Here is an 18257-nt window from a genome sequence, read left to right as displayed (position 1 = left end):
CTTTTGCCTGCACGCTAAGAGAGAGAGAGACGCTCACATGCAAGTCAACATCTTGTTTTTTGCCTTTTTATCTTTTCATTAACATGTTTATTATAAAGTTAATAAGAAGACAAATTATATGCAGTTAGTCAGGTTGCAAGTGGATGATGTAGGTCTACGCAATGTCAACCTCCTCAATGAAATTATACGTTTTCCGCAAAGACGACAACACTTTCTTCAAAATAATGGCTAAGGAGTGACAACACTTTCACCTCCCACTGTCTGTAATCTCCATGAATGGCAGCATTCATCCAAAGCACACACCCACTTTTGAGGAAAACTATGTTTTCATTTTGTATTCATACTAAACAAAAATATAAATGTAACATGCAACAATTTCAAATATTTTACTGAGTAATGAAATCAGTCAATTGAAGGACCGAATATATGGATTTCACATTTCTGGGAATACAGACATGCATCTATTGGTCACAGATGCCTTAAAAAAAAGGTAGGGGCGTGGATCAGAAAATCAGTCAGTATCTGGTGTGACCACCATTTGCCTCATGCAGCGCGACACATCTCCTTCTCATGGAGTTGATCAGGCTGTTGATTGTGGCCTGTGGAATGTTGTCCCACTCTTCAATGGCTGTGCGATGTTGCTAGATATTGGCAGGAACTGGAACACGCTGTCGTACAAAATCGATTAAGAGCATCCCAAACATGCTCAATGGGTGACATGCCTAGTGAGCATGCGGGCCGTGGAAGAAATGGGAAATAGTACACAATTCTAGCTTCAAGGAATTGTGTACAGATCCTTGCGACGTGGTGCCGTGCATTATCGTGCTGAAACATGAGGTGATGGTGGCAGATGAATTGCACGACAATGGGCCTCAGGATCTCGTCACCGTATATTGATAAAATGCAATTGTGTTCGTTGTCCATAGTTTATGCCTGCCTATACTATAACCCCATCGCCACCATGTGGCACTCTGTTCACAACGTTGACATCAGCAAACCGGTTGTGAGGCCAGTTGGACGTACTGCCAAATTCTGTGAAATGACGTCGGCGGCAGGCTTATGGTAGATATATTAACATTCAATTATCTGGCAACAGCTCTGCTGGACATTCCTACAGTCAGCATGCCAATTGCACGCTCCCTAAAAACTTGAGACATCTGTGGCATTGTGTTGTGTGAAAAACTGCACATTTTAGAGTGATTTTTTTTTAATTGTCCCCAGCACCTGTGTAATGATCATGCTGTTTAATCAGCTTCTTGATATGCCACACCTGTCAGGAGGATGGATTATCTTGGCAAAGGAGAAATGCTCACTAACAGGGATGTAAACAAATTTGTGCACTACTTTTGAGAGAAATACAGGCTTGTAATGAGCCTGTGATAATACCGAGGCGGTAGTCCTTTCCGTTCACCACTGTTTTAATGTGGAGACATTAAGAACTGCTGTATGGGACTGGCATAGCAGTGGCACCAAAGCGATTTAGGGAAGATCTCAATTGCATACTCCTCGCACATTCTCTCCTCCCTTCAGCTCCTTCTCAAAACCCATTGGAGGAGGTTAGAGGGCCCTCTCCTCTGATCTTTTCCTCCAATGGGTTTTGAGAAGGAGACGAGTAGAGAGGACACCAGAAGTTTGCAATTGAGATCTTCCCATAGAGTATGTTCCAAATGGCACTGTATTCCCTATTAAGTGCACTACTAGTAGTGCCCTTTATAGGGAATAGGGTGCCATTTGGGTCATAGCCATGGTGTTTGACACCAAGGAGACTTAGCTTGGAGGAACAGGGTGTGTGGGGGGGGAACGTCCACTAAACCAACGTTTATAAGTTTGAGCAAAGCTAGCTCATTGAAATGACACAGTGGATTTGCTATTCAATATTCAGCTAATTCAGTTATTCAAGTTGAATGTAAAGGATTACGTTCTGTCAAATCCTTTTTGTCACTCTCCTCTATTTCTATTATTGTATTATTAATCCAATCCTTCAGACTATTGTGTGTATGAAAAACAACATTACCAAGTCATTGTTAAGGGTTAAACCTTCACTACCGCCTCTGCCTTGGACAGGCTTCAAACAGAGATTGACTGTACCTATGGCAGTCTTGGCAGCGCAGCAGCCTTGTAGTTAATGTTTGGCTCTGTCTATCTGAAGAAAATGACATGAATGGCTTGCATAAGCGTGGTGCCTTTTTGTGATTTGCGGTCCATTTGTGAGAGGCAGGTGCTCAACAGTAATTATGCTGAAGATGACTAGTGAACGTGTGTGTGTGTGTTTGTGTGGGTGTGTGACGATTCCTGGCGGACCCAACAACCATGTGTTCCTCCAATGTGTTCATGTTTTGGAAAACACACACACACAAAGTCTCTCCCTTACGGGCCTGCCACCGGTGGTCCCCAGAGTGTATCTGCTGTGTGGGTGTTTGTATCTAGGTTCCCCGGGGCCCCATTCTACATATTGTAGGAACCATTTAATGTCTGCGTTGTCTACCTTGTGTTTACCTATCTACATATGTAGTCCTATTTTAGTCTGGTCTATTGGATAATTTTGAACCAACGGTGAGACTGAGATCTGTGTAGCACAAGTAGTGGCCATTTGGACTATTTTACTGTGATATATTTTACTTGCAATGACTGTGATTGATTTGACTTGCAATGGCTGTGCTATGTGGTTTGTTGTGCTACGTATTTAGTTGAATGCACAGATTCTAAGTCTCTACAGATAAGGCTTTCTACTAAATAACAAAATGAACATCCAATACTAACCCCATCTCTCTTCTGTCTCCTTTCCCAGCTGTCACTATGATTGTGTGAGCTCCTAGCCATCGAGCGGAGTGGGAGTGTCTGTAGGAGAACAGAGGCGAGAGGAGTGCCAACACCTGGACTATGGCGCCGCACCACCGGCGGGCAGACTATCCCCTCGCCAGGGGGGCCGTGCTTATCCTGCTCCTGGGCTGTCTGGCCCTGCCATCACCATCCCATGCAGACAGTGAGTAACACAATCATATCTATGATACCTCAATAGATATATGCTGTATATGCATAGTATTCTAATACTATTTCTGTGTACACACAGGGGCAGACTGGGACCAGAAATAAGTTCTGGCATTTCTAACACACTGGCCCGTTTTTTTTTCCCTTGAGGCCCCCATAATTAGCCAGATAGTGATAATTTTGCACAAAAAACCCAAGTTAGACAGACCCACTAGGCTAAAAATGAACCAGTCCTTCTAGCATTACCCCGAAATGCAGATGGTCAGTCTGCCCCTGGGTACACCAGAGACAAGTGTGTAGAGAGAAGTGTGCAGTGCTGTTTCACTAGAGATGTACCAGCTATGATTACAATGTAACTAGCCAATGGAAATCATCCCAGTGGGGAAAGCTGGTTGAAATTACATCATCGCACGCAGACAGTCAGAAGCACCATGATATTACCTCCACAGAGAACATTCTGCCTGTTATTGTACAGCTTGGGGAGGTATTTTCCATAGACTATAGGACCTGATTTCCTAGACTATAGGGGCTGGTCCTGGACTAAAAAGCTTGCTCAATGAAGATTCGCCATAGAGATATATTGTAGATGATTCTCTAATTCTCTTTCTGTGGATACCTTCACCTGAGATGCACCAGAGAGAAAAGTGCTGTTTTGTATGACCAGAGATTAACCAGTTATCCTTACCATTTCCCCCAACTAGCCGCAGCTCAAAAGGTCATCGGGCAAAGTTGAAATGATACTAGAACTGGCTGTAAACTATTTGTAATCACATAATTTCAACCAGTTTTGCTTTCTGGTATTGCTCCTAAATCGTCCTGTAGTAGTATAGCTTTGCAGAGGTAATTTCCATAGACAAAGTCCTGTAGGCAATAGGCCTACATTATCAATTTGTAAACTGAGGATGTTAAGGAAACAATGCTGTGACACATTCAATTAATTAAATCCCTGCTTGAACTAAGTGTTCCGTTTGTTCACTCTTATATCTATCGCCTTCTAACCTAAACAGATTTTAGCTAGGTAATGATCCATCCTGTTGTGATCCATCAGCAGTGCCAGACTCTGTGACATCTCTGATCTCTCTCTGCTGTTTACTCACATTGTTATCATGAGATGTTGTCTTGTTGAATCTTTTCAACCTCTCACTGCTTGTGATACCAGTCAGATATCTTGACTTTAGACAGTGTGGAAACAGTGAGTCTTGAGAGCATCCCAGAACCCTTTCAGGTTTTCTTTTGTGTTCTGAGGAACGTTGTTTGTGCTCTGAAGGAAGACTCACTAACTCTTTGTTCGTTCTGAGCCTTCTTCCTTAATGAATGAATGAATTCCAGTGATTCTATCAGAGTTTCTTTCAGACAGCCTTCTTAGCATTCTTGTTTTTCTAACCGCTCCTCAACCATCCAACGTTATTCTAATGGCACACAAGGCAGACAATGGTAGGGACTTTGCAAATAGAGACTATGCTTGAGACTGCGTTTAGAGCTCTCAAGTGCCAGACATAAAGAGGAATATGACTGCAATGTAACCCTGTCCTCTCTAGCCTGTCAGCTTCTACGTTACAGTATTCAGTAGGCTGAAGTGTAATGATGCAGCAATGCATGAAACCCAGGCACTTATACTACCACACGTTACAGTGACTAGAGATCAGGCTACCCTTCCCCCAACCCCCCTGCCCATGGCTGATGGGTTGGAGCATTGTTAGCCTTGTAATATCAGCTGTTTCTCTCTCCAACTAACATTGTTGGTGTCCCCAGGGTGACTAAAGCATGGGTTGTCTTATTTTACTGACTTCTGAGCAGCATATTGCTCTACCATGCATGTCTTACACTTACAAGTTGAAATAGAAGATTGCATTATCGTAACCAACAAATACGTTAAGAAATAACTTTGTTAGGACTCTTGATTGATATATGTGAAGGTCAGGTCTGGGGTGAGGTAAAGTAGTTAGACAGCAAAGAGGGTGAACCCATGAACCAGACGAGCTAATGCAATCATGTTGTTTGGGTGTTTCCCATGAGAGTCCCATTTTAGTACTGCATGTACGCACACAGGCACACACACACCCACCCACACCTGCACCGGCAGATCCACACACACACGCACGCACATACAGGCGCACGCACACACACACACACACACACACACACACACACACACACACACACACACACACACACACACACACACACACACACACACACACACACACACCACAGTAATCTCATTACTGCACAGCATCCTAGGGGGGAGCAGTACTCTCTCTAATCGACGTGACATGCTTCACGTCAAATTTATGATGATTTTTAATAGAAGGAATTAATGAGACAGAAAATGTAATATTCCTGGCCGCTGTGTGTGTGTCTGCGTGTGTGTGTGTGTGTGTGTGTCAGGGAGGATGAGTGTCTGGGGGTAAATCCACTCACTGACAGTTCAGTTAGATACTCTGTGTGGTTGCACATCGAGGAGTAGAAAAAATGTTTTGTCGGCACAAAAATTGTTTATAGTTTTACGGGAGGACAGCTAGCAATGCGAGAAGGAGCTGAAGCTTAAAAATAGCTGGGGCTGCCAGAAAGAATGCATGGTTCTGTAGAGTGAAACCCTCTTACTGTACCTGAGATTAGGTTCGATTTACTGACACACACAGTAGCCTACACCATGATGTCGCCAGTTATTGGACCAGCTAAACCTTGCCATAGCTGCAATATTGTTTGTACATTTCTTAGCTTGATAAAAGTACTAGTGATTGAGATTATCTTAAGTTTGTGATTAATTATGTGATTAGATACAGTTCTATCACCTTCTAATGTCAACTTGAACTCCAATCCCACTAGACAACTGCTATCTTCCCAATGCCATTAATTAGATTCCATGACTTTACGTCAGCACAAGCATAGACACAACGGGATAGTTTGTTAAATAGCCTGTCCCATATTTGCTACATATGTTGAACATGTTTGCAGTCCACATTGTTCTAGTGCCGAGGTGTCAACGCAATCAGCCCACTCTAGTGTAGCCCTGAGACCGGTTTCTACATAAAACATCCTCCTATCAGGCTGCAAACGCCTTAACTCGATTTAATGGGTGGCCGCCGAACAAAAACGTGAAGATATGCTTACTGTCTTAATAAAAGGCTGTGCTAGACCTAATGTACAGTATATTGCAGTCTGGACATGGACATGCCAAATGTAGTCAATATGCAAGATTAAATTCACTAGGTTATTGATAAGCCCTAAAAAGACTATAATTCTAATAAACAAAACAACAACTTGTTTTAAATAGGCAATGTTTAAATACAGTTACAGACACCATAATTGGTTCCCATTGGTGTATAATACAAACAAAGCAACTTAGACTATGGAGGGTTTTAAGCACATCCAAACTTTTAACAGGGGCTGGATAAAGATCTAAGATAAAGAGGAAGAGAGAAAGGGGGAATGTCCATTTACTGTTATACTGCTCGCAAATGTTATGTTTTATAATAATCAAGGAATCATCTTACAGATCATATTTGGACTTCTCCAGAAATAGCAGACAAAAATGTATTGCATTCGAGCCATGTACATTCTCACCATGAACGGTGAATCTATCTAATTCATTTTTTGTTGTTGTTTAATTTGATTAAAATGCAATCAATCTATTTTTTAAACCAAGATTTCTAAGTACGATCAGGTCAGAACCATGATATCATAAATCTCTTCTCTCATTACATGCACTGTGTGCACACAGGCCTAATTATCTTTACGTATAACAATTGCACGTTTATACAAAATAATAGGCTCCTGTTAATTGTATTGTTGCCTATGTGCGAGGCAGATAAAAAAATAACATCTGCTGTTGATATGGCATTATAGGAGGACTGAATAGTTTGGAGGAGCTCGTCTTTGGTAATTGGACAAGGGGCGCTCTTTGAATATGGGGATGGATAGCCTACTTGTGAATAATGAAAAAGCATGAGTGCAAAACCCTTTAAAAGCATTCTCAGTAGACCATTTAAACCCCCTTTATTCATAGGCTACTTTTGGTCTTAATTAATGGGAGGGTAGGCTATGCTTGGTTTTTAATCAAATTAAACTTAATGGGGGGGAAACCAATACATGTTATGTTTCTAAATATGAGATTCCCCGGCACAGAAGGCACATCTCTCCTTCCATGGGTACTGTGCTTCATGGCTGGATAGGCTGCACTTTCGCTCTCAAAATCCATGCCATTATCAACTGCTAAATATGTGTATATGATCAATAAAATGTGATTTGATTTTGATTTGATGTTACGAATTCTAGATTTTTGTCTTGGTGGCTAACGTTTCTTACCTGACTAACGTTAGCCAGCTAGCTAACATTAGCCAACTAGCCACGTAGGTAGAATTCATAACATATCATTGGTTTTGCAAATTCGTAACATATTGTACGTTTTACAAATTTGTAAGATATTGTACATTTTTGTAACATATAATATCAATTGTAATTCATAACATAAGTTTAGACAAATTGGTGATGGACATCCACAAATGAATACATACAGTGAGGGGAAAAAGTATTTGATACGCTGCTGATTTTGTACGTTTGCCCACTGACAAAGAAATGATCAGTCTATAATTTTAATGGTAGGTTTATTTGAACAGTGAGAGACAGAATAACAACAAAAAAATCCAGAAAAATGCATGTCAAAAATATTATAAAATGATGTGCGGGAAATAATGAGGGAAATAATTATTTGACCCCTCTGCAAAACATGACTTAGTACTTGGTGGCAAAACCCTTGTTGGCAATCACAGAGATCAGACGTTTCTTGTACTTGGCCACCAGGTTTGCACACATCTCAGGAGGGATTTTGTCCCACTCCACTTTGCAGATCTTCTCCAAGTCATTAAGTTTTCGAGGCTGGCTTTTGGCAACTCGAACCTTCAGCTCCCTCCACAGATTTTCTATGGGATTAAGGTCTGGAGACTGGCTAGGCCACTCCAGGACCTTAATGTGCTTCTTCTTGAGCCACTCCTTTGTTGCCTTGGCCGTGTGTTTTGGGTCATTGTCATGCTGGAATACCCATCCACGACCCATTTTCAATGCCCTGGCTGAGGGAAGGAGGTTCTCACCCAAGATTTGATGGTACATGGCCCCGTCCATCGTCCCTTTGATGCGGTGAAGTTGTCCTGTCCCCTTAGCAGAAAAACACCCCCAAAGCATAATGTTTCCACCTCCATGTTTGGCGGTGCGGATGGTGTTCTTGGGGTCATAGGTAGCATTCCTCTTCCTCCAAACACAGCGAGTTGAGTTGATGTCAAAGAGCTCCATTTTGGTCTCATCTGACCACAACACTTTCACCCAGTTGTCCTCTGAATCATTCAGATGTTCATTGGTAAAATTCAGACGGGCATGTATATGTGCTTTCTTGAGCAGGGGGACCTTGTGGGCGCTGCAGAATTTCAGTCCTTTACGGCGTAGTGTGTTACCAATTGTTTTCTTGGTGACTATGGTCCCAGCTGCCTTGAGATCATTGACAAGATCCTCCCGTGTAGTTCTGGGCTGATTCCTCACCGTTCTCATGATCATTGAAACTCCACGAGGTGAGATCTTGCATGGAGCCCCAGGCCGAGGGAGATTGACAGTTCTTTTGTGTTTCTTCCATTTGCGAATAATCGCACCAACTGTTGTCACCTTCTCACCAAGCTGCTTGGCGATGGTCTTGTAGCCCATTCCAGCCTTGTGTAGGTCTACAATCTTGTCCCTGACATCCTTGGAGAGCTCTTTGGTCTTGGCCATGGTGGAGGGTTTGGAATCTGATTGATTGATTGCTTCTGTGGACAGGTGTCTTTTATATGGGTAACAAACTGAGATTAGGAGCACTCCCTTTAAGAGTGTGCTCCTAATCTCAGCTCGTTACCTGTATAAAAGACACCTGTGAGCCAGAAATCTTTCTGATTGAGAGGGTGTCAAATACTTATTTCCCTCATTAAAATGCGAATCAATTTATAACATTTTTGACATACGTTTTTCTGGATTTTTGTTGTTGTTATTCTGTCTCTCACTGTTCAAATAAACCTACCATTCAAATTATAGACGGATCATTTCTTTGTCAGTGGGCAAACGTACAAAATCAGCATGGGATCAAATACTTTTTTCCCTCACTGTACCATACGAAACTTAACATATCATACTAAATGGAGTATCTTAGATTTAATTACAGAATAATATGAAATGGTCTAAGAGCAGGTTGCAGTTTGATGTAATCCACTTTCCTATCAGGTGAAATTACACAACAATGTGTTTATTGGGGCCATATATCTAGGTGATATTCGACTTGTAGATCAGGTCCATTGCCCTTGTGCGTCCCAAATGGCACCATATCCCACATATAGTGTACTACTTTTGACCAGTGCCATGAGGGTATAAAAGGAATAGGGTGCCATTTGGAATGCAGGCATTTGGCTCAGGTCAGTAGGATAGAAAATGTTGTGGTTCGCAATCGAAAACACTTCTGAAATGGAACCATTCAAATTTAAATGAATGAGATGACACCTATTCATTGAAATCTTTGTAATGCAATCTCTCGATCTGTCTCTTTGTATTGGCATATTGCACAACATTAACATGGCCAACAAGAACAGGAGAAAAGTAAAAGATATTGGGGTCATGTAAAAAATGGCGCACTGACATTTTCCAGCCCCATGGCCAGGTTTGGAAAACGAACTGTCTAACATCAGCTCAATTGTGTTGAGGTGGGAGGGGTGGCAATATTTGAAGTTTGTCCTTAAAAACAAGCACAAAAGTGTAAATTTCATGCAGCGCTAATGAACGTTTTGGTGTCAGTGAGAACACATAGTTGATAATGGCATGGATTTTGAGAGCAAAAGTGCAGCCTATCCAGCCACGAAGCACAGTGCCTATGGACGGAGAGATGTGCCTTCTGTGCCGGTGAATCTCATATTTAGAAACATGAAAAAATGATTGGTTTCCCCCCATTTTATTTAATTTAATTAAAAACCAAGCATAGTCTACCTCCCCCTTAATCAAGCCACAAGTAGCCTATGAGTAAAGGGGTTTAAATGGTCTACTGAGAATGCTTTTAAAGGGCTTTGCACTCATGCTTTTTCATTATTCACATGTAGGCTATCCATCCCCATTTTCAAAGAGCGCCCCTTGTCCAATTACCAAAGACAAGCTCCTCCAAACTATTCAGTCCTCCTATAATGCCATATCAACAGCAGATGTTATTTTGTATCTGCCTCGCACATAGGCAACAATACAATTAACAGGAGCATATTATTTTGTATAGACGTGTGAATGTTATGCATAAAGATAATTAGGCCTAAGTGTGCACTCATTGCCATGTAATGAGAGAAGAGATTTCTGATATCATGGTCTGAACAGGATGTGGTCATAGGCTGGGCCTACCATAGATATAGAACCCTCTGTATCCTCTGCATCTTACACATGTATATTCTGTAGAGCCTCGATGTTACTGTTTAATTTCATCACGACCTACACTATTTGCTTAGTTTTTGATGATTGTAATCTTCTCCCTTCATTAATTATCATATCTACAGTATATCATCAGGCCTTATGCCTTTCTTTGTGGGCCTAGTTAAAAATATTGTTGTTTAAAAAAAAATGTTTAATTTGTGTTTAATTTGATTAAAAACCAAATGTATTTCCTCCCGAGTGGTGCAGTTGGTCTAAGGCACTGCATCGTAGTGCTAGAGGCGTCACTACAGATCTGGGTTCGATCCCAGGCTGTGTCTCAGCCGGCCGCAACCAGGATACCCATATGGCCCAGCGTCGTCCGGGTTAGGGGAGGGTTTGGCCGGCTGGAATGTCCTTGTCCCATCGCGCTCTAGTGACTCCTTGTGGCAGCCTTGCACATTGACTTCGGTCGCCAGCTGTACGGTGTTTCCTCCAATACATTGGTGCGGCTGGCTTCCGGGTTAAGCGAGCAGTGTGTCAAGAAGCGATGTGGCTTGGCGGGGTTGTGTTTTGGAGGACGGATGGCTCTCACCCTTGCCTCTCCCGAGTCCATACGGGAGATGCAGCGATGGGACAAGACTGTAACTACCAATTGGATATCATAAAAATGGGGTAGAAAAAATATATATTCCTGCAGAAGTGCAAATATTATCTGTAAGTGTCACGGCTTTCTTCGTCGGAGGACGATATAGCGAAATCGTCGTCTGAAAAGGTGGACCAATATGCAGCAGAGTTGGTGTTCATTTTCTTAATTTATTAAAGACCGTTGAACACGAAAAACAAGAAAACAATAAGCACGACCAATGACAGTTTTGCAGGCTCACAAAAACACACAATGCAAAAACAATCTCCCACAAATACAAGACAAACACACCCAACTAATATAGGACTTCCAATCAAAGGCAACACCAAACAGCTGCCTTCAATTGGAAGTCCACCCAATTAACTCAACATAGAAACACACTCACTAGACTACACATAGAAATACATAAACATAGACCATAACTCAAAACCCGGAAATAATAAATCAAACGCCCTCCTAACTAACACACCACCCTGAACCACATAAAACAAATACCCTCTGCCACGTCCTGACCAAACTACAATAACAATTAACCCTTATACTGGCCAGGACGTGACAGTAAGATGGTTCCATGATGTTTATAAAACATTACATTTGCGAGCAGTATAACAGAAAATGGACAATCCCCCTTTCTCTTTATATTGGATATTTATCCAGCTCCAGTGAAAAGTTTGGACTTGCGTAAAACCCTCCGTAGTGTAAGTTGCTTTGTTTGTATTATACGTCCATGGGGACCAATTATCGTGTCTGTAACTGCATTTAGACATAGGCTATTTAAAACATGTTGATGTTTTGTTTTTATTAGAATTATACACAGTCTATTAGGGCTTATTAATAGCCTAGTGAATTTAAGCTTGCTTATTGACTACATTTGTTATGTCCATGTCCATTGCAATATACATTAGGTGTAGGGGAGCATTTTATTAAGCCAGTAAGCATATCTTCCAATTTTTTTCTTGCGGCCCCCATTAAATCGAGTAAAGGAGGAATTCTACTCCTTTGCAGCCTGATAGGAGGATGTTTTATGTAGAAACCGGTCTCTGGGGGACACTCAAGCGAATTACCGGCTGGGCTGATTGCATCAACGCCTTGGCGCTAGAACAATGTGGACTGCAAGCATGTTCAACATATGTAGCAAATACGGGACAGGCTATTTAACAAACTATCCCGTTGTGTCTTTGCTTGTGCTGATGTAAAGTCATGGAATCTAATTAATTGGGAAGATAACAGTTGTCTAGTGGGATTGGAGTTGAAGTTGACATTAGAAGGTGATAGAACTGTATCTAATCACATAATTAATCACAAACTTAAGATAATCTCAATCACTAGTACTTTTATCAAGCTAAGAAATGTACAAACAATATTGCAGCTATGGCAAGGTTTAGCTGGTCCAATAACTGGCGACACCATGGTGTAGGCTACTATGTGTCAGTAAATCTAACCAAATCAAATTTTATTGGTCACATACACATGGTTAGCAGATGTTAATGCGAGTGTAGCGAAATGCTTGTGCTTCTAGTTCCGACTATGCAGTAAAATCTAAGGAGTAATCTAACAAATTCACAACAACTACCTTATACACACAAATACACACAAATGTAAAGGGATGAATAAGAATATGTACATATAAATATATGTATGAGCGATGGCGTGCGGCATAGGCAAGATGCAGTAGATGGTATAGAATACAGTATATACATATGAGATGAGTAATGTAGGATATGTAAACATTATTAAAGTGGCATTATTTAAAGTGACTAGTGATACCTTTATTAAGTCTGTTTATTTAAGTGGCCAGAGATTTGAGTCTGTATGTTGGCAGCAGCCTTTCTATGTTAGTGATGGCTGTTTAACATTCGGATGGCCTAGAGATAGAACCCAATCTCAGGTACATTAAGAGGGTTTCTCTCAATGGAACCATGCATTCTTTCTGGCAGCCCCAGCTATTTTCAAGCTTCAGCTTATTCAATTTATGTGCCGCAATGTTTTTTTGACTCTTCGATGTGCATCCACACAGAGTACCAAACTGTGAACTGTGAGTGAGTGGACTTACTCCCAGACACTCATCCTCCCTAAAAACATGCACACTCACGACATACACACGCCGCAGCCAGGAATATTCAATTTTCTGTTTAACTTATTTCTTCCATTAAAAATCATCCTAAATGTCACATGAAGCATGACATGTGGATTGTTACTACATTAAACTATGTGACCGAGCGCCTCGATTCGGTCATGTGCAGCAAAATTTGAAATGTTTTTTAATTTTTACATTGGATAAAAATAGAGACTCAGAGCTAGAAAATTGTATATCATACACTGCAGTTGAGGAACAAAGGGAAAGTAATTGTTACCCCACTTTTAAGAAAATGGCCCTTGAATGTTTTGGTATACCTACTGGAGAGCTCTTCTTTGTCTACACCCATTCAGCATCATTCGCATCATCCTAAACCTTAGCCCCACCCATCTCTTTAAAGATTTAAATGTGAGGCCATGTGGTAAACACGTGCTATATCAAATAAAATGTAAGTTTATTTGTCAGATGCACTCGATACAGAAGGTGTAAATGGTACAGTGATGTAGTTACTTGCATAGTAGCAATATCAAAAACAGAACTTGTCCAGATAAAAATATTTAATAAAATTTGTATCATTATCAGATGATGCTTATCAGACACACTTGTCTAGCTATTGTCTAGACATGTACACATGTTCATGAAATACAACAGATGGCCGTAATCACCCCCAGACACACCTGGCTAATTTGATGGGTCATGTAATAATCCGGCCGAAGTGGAGTCTTTTGTTTAGACATGAAGCTAGCTAGATAGCTAAACAATGAACCGGAAAAATTCCAACTCATACTACTACCAATACAAACATTGTAATCGCTGTAGTATGAATTTGCAAGTGGCTAAAGCTAACAAACTAGGTTCAAAGTTAGCTAGATAACATTAGGCTATAACTAGCAATGCAAATGGATTTCTGATTCGAATAATATTACTACACAGACCATACAGTTGAAGTCGGAAGTTTACATACACCTAGGTTGGAGTCATTAAAACTCATTTTTCAACCACTTACCTACTTTGTGCAAGTCATTTTTCCAACAATTGTTTACAGACAGATTATTTCATGTATAATTCCCTATATCACAATACCAGTGGGAAAGAAGTTTACAAACGCTAAGTTGACTGTGCCTTTAAACAGCTTGGAAAATTCCAGAAAATGATGTCATGGCTTTAGAAGCTTCTGATAGGCTAATTGACATCATTTGAGTCAACTGGAGGTGTCCCTGTGGATGCATTTCAAGGCCTACCTTCAAACTCAGTGCCTCTTTGATTGACATCATGGGAAAATCTAAAGGAATCAGCCAAGACCTCAGACCTCAGAAAATAAATATAGACCTCCACAAGTCTGGTTCATCCTTGGGAGCAATTTCCAGTTTTTGGAGAAATGTCCACTGGTCTGACGAAACAAAAATATAACTGTTTGGCCATAATGACCATTGTTATGTTTGGAGGAAAAAGGGGGAGGCTTACAAGTTGAAGAACATCATCCCAACCGTGAAGCACGGGGGTGGCAGCATCATGTTGTGGGGGTGCTTTGTTGCAAGAGGAACTGGTGCACAACACAAAGTAGATGGCATCATGAGGGAGGGAAATTATGTGGATATATTGAAGCAACATCTCAAGACATCAGTCACAAAGTTAAAGCTTGGTCGCAAATGGGTCTTCCAAATGGACAATGACCCCAAGCATACTTCCAAAGTTGTGGCTAAATTGCTTAAGGACAACAAAGTCAAGGTATTGGAGTGGCCATCACAAAGCCCTGACCTCAAACCTATAGAAAATGTGTGGGCAGAACTGAAAAAGTGTGTGTGAGCAAGGAGGCCTACAAACCTGACTCAGTTACACCAGCTCTGTCAGGAGGAATGGGCCAAAATTCACCCAACTTAACGTGGGAAGCGTGTGGAAGGCTACCCGAAATGTTTGACCCAAGTTAAACAATGTAAAGGCAATGCTACCAAATACTAATTGAGTGTATGTAAACTTCTGACCCACTGGGAATGTGATGAAAGAAATAAAATCTGAAATAAATCATTCTCTGTACTATTTTTCAGACATTTCACATTCTTAAAATAAAGTGGTGATCCTAACTGACCTAAAACAGGGAATCTTTACTAGGATTAAATGTCAGGAATTATGAAAAACTGAGTTTAAATGTAGTTGGCTAAGGTGTTTTGTAAACTTCCGACTTCAACTGTACATTGTTAATCTAGGGACACAACATCATGAAACAGCATTCCCGGGGGGAAATTATGGTTGAACTTGCTCTGAAACGCCGACACACAGACACTGTTAAGAACTAGCTAGCGAAGTAGATCTGAGAACATAATTAATTCGCTATGTAACTAGCTAGCGAGCATAGACTAACAATACTACTGGCTCCCATAAGAGGAGATCTGCAATTGATACTAACAATCTATTAGCCCGATAATGAATTCAATTCTGAAATTTCATCTGATGGTTTCTTTGAATCAGTACATTCAATGGGTTATTTGAATCAGTAACGTTACACCACACACACGATCTCTAGCCAGCTGAGAGTCAGTTAGACGTGCACCCCATACTGAATTGTCAAAAGCCCCACACCCTCGTTTTCCAGCTGAGCACACACTCAGCATTGCTACCTAATTAATAATAGATCTACTCACATGTCCAGGGCTTCTGGTTATCTTTTATATTCCAGTATTGAGTGACTGTCCTGGTCAGGAAAGGTCTTTGTTGGTGGCATATGTAATTAGCACAACAAGCTTTGGCATGCCAAATGTGTGCTCAATGTGTCTGCTTCGGTGCCATCATTACATGAATGCGGGACACAACTGTTTTGCCAAAATGACTTCCACCAATCCCTGTGGCCTAGATGATTATAGTATCTATCAGGCTGCACACAGGGGCCTGAGAGCGATGCTGTTTTGTTATGTCAACAAGGTGAATATCTTTCACATGCTGATATTGTAGAGATGTGATGGAGACTGGAGAAGGCCTGGATTCAAAAAGTATTTGTTTTCTTTCAAATAATTTGAGCAATTTATTGAGACTGCTTAGATAGTCAGGTTTCTTCATGTGAACCTTTGGGACTATTCTATTTGTTTCATTACACCAGACAAGGTCAATCATACATAGCTGAATTATTTGAAATAATAAAAATACTAATATCGCTGTGAGAAGCAATGAACAGGGTTCACAGGATGAAAGAAAGGAAACAAGATCGGTTGGAAAACAAAGCTTAATGTGCAATCAGTGAAAGCATTACCATGTTCATCTCTCAGTACCACAAGGATGACGCAAGTGAAGTTTAGTCTGATGCTGTAGGTTGGTTATCTTTGAATGCAGCAGGTAATCATTCTTAAAGTCATTACTTAATCTATCAAGTTTATGTATAAATATTTGTAAATGTATACGCTGACTGCACAAGCGGCAGGACTTCCAGTTTCACATTTTCCTGAATAAAATATCCACTTTTCACTACATTCAGACCACAATAGGGCAAACATATGTAATTATACAGATATACTAATCACAACATTTCAACATTGCGCATCTGCATAATTTAAATCTAACATTAATTTTTCATGAGATGAAGTCCACTTGATCAATAGTTATTGCTCTAGTATCCTATGGTGCAACTGGTACCAACGACATCTATCAATGACATCTTAGCATTAGCAAACAAATTAACACTGAGAGACATAGTTGTTGAATTCATCAATTTTCAGTCCAATGGACTTCCCCAAGTGAGAGCCTAAGCGAAAATGTTAACACAAAGTGTTTTATATATTTAACACAATACCATATGTATTTCATAACTCATTATTTTGAGGGAACATTTACAGAGCTTCCTAGGGTCCACAAAAAACACAAAAGAAAGCAACAAAACACTGATACAGTGATAGACAAGGACAGTCACATACATCTAAAATACAAAGATATGCAGTGCATTCCGGAACTTTTCAGACTCCTTGACCTTTTCCACTTTTTGTTACGTTATAGCGTTACTATAAAATATATTAATTGTTATTTTTCCCTCATCAGTCTACACACAATACCCCATAATGACAAAGCAAAACAGGTTTTACATTTACATGAGTATTCACACCCTTTACTCAGTACATTGTTGAAGCACTGAGGGATCGATTATAACCACATATATATATATATATATATATGGTTATAATGTATATAGTCTACTGTTCAAGCACATTTTATGTCTGTTAAAATAACATCAAATTGATCAGAAATACAGTGTAGACAATGTTAATGTTGTAAATGACTATTGTAGCTGGAAACGGCGGATTTGTAATGATATATCTACATAGGCGTTCAGAGGCCCATTATCAGCAACCATCTCTCCTGTGTTCCAATGGCATGTTGTGTTAGCTAATCCAAGTTTATAATTTTAAAAGGCTAATTGATCATTAGAAAACACTTTTGCAATTATGTTATCAAAGCTGAAAACTGTTGTGACGTTTAAAGAAGCAATACAACTGGCCATCTTTAGACTAGTTGAGTATCTGGAGCATCAGCATTTGTGGGTTCGATTACAGGCTCAAAATGGCCAGAAACAAATACTTTTCTTCTGAAACTCGTCAGTCTATTTTTGTTCTAAGAAATTAAGGCTATTCCATATGAGAAATTGCCAATAAACTGAAAATATCGTACAATGCTGTCTACTACTCCCTTCACAGAACAGCGCAAACTGGCTCTAATCAAAATAGAAAGAGGAGTGGGAGGCCACAGTGCACAACTGAGCAAGAGGACAAGTACATTAGGGTGTCTAGTTTGAGAAAGACCCCTCACAAGTACTCAACTGGCAGCTTCATTAAATAGTACCCACAAAACACCAGTCTCAACATCAACAGTGAAGAGGCGACTCTGGGATGCTGGCCTTTTAGGCAGAGTTGCAAAGAAAAAGCCATATCTCAAAAAGCTATATCTGCAAACTGGCTCAAATTAAGATCCTACTTCTGTACTTTTGGCCAAAGACTTTCAATCATTTGAAGGGCTTCTTGCTCACTAACACTGTCTCTGTACCAGCGAATTTTAGCAGTGCAAATATTAAAGCAGGTCCTTGTCTGGTCTTCAGTTCTGAAGCCAGGGTTGGAGAAACGATTGGATTTTCTCTTCTACAGTACAGTGCTGCTGCAACCCCTAGACACAGTGTCA

General features: G+C 40.5%; 1 protein-coding gene across 20 annotated transcripts in view; it reads left to right on the top strand.

The window, feature by feature from the left end:
* The window catches only part of LOC106584181 (receptor-type tyrosine-protein phosphatase F), a 423412-nt gene that overhangs the window by 148850 nt on the left and 256305 nt on the right, over positions 1-18257 (top strand). For all 20 annotated transcript variants that reach the window (XM_045706048.1, XM_045706041.1, XM_045706047.1 and 17 more), the window contains exon 2: positions 2789-2983. In XM_045706048.1, the coding sequence (XP_045562004.1) occupies positions 2881-2983 (103 nt within the window). In that variant the 5' untranslated portion in view covers positions 2789-2880. The remainder of the gene's footprint in view (positions 1-2788; positions 2984-18257) is intronic.

This window comes from Salmo salar, chromosome ssa23 (assembly GCF_905237065.1).
Source record: "Salmo salar chromosome ssa23, Ssal_v3.1, whole genome shotgun sequence".
NCBI classification, from domain to species: domain Eukaryota; kingdom Metazoa; phylum Chordata; class Actinopteri; order Salmoniformes; family Salmonidae; genus Salmo; species Salmo salar.
Note: the sequence above shows the minus strand (reverse complement) of the source record. Positions and strands in the feature narration are given on the sequence as shown.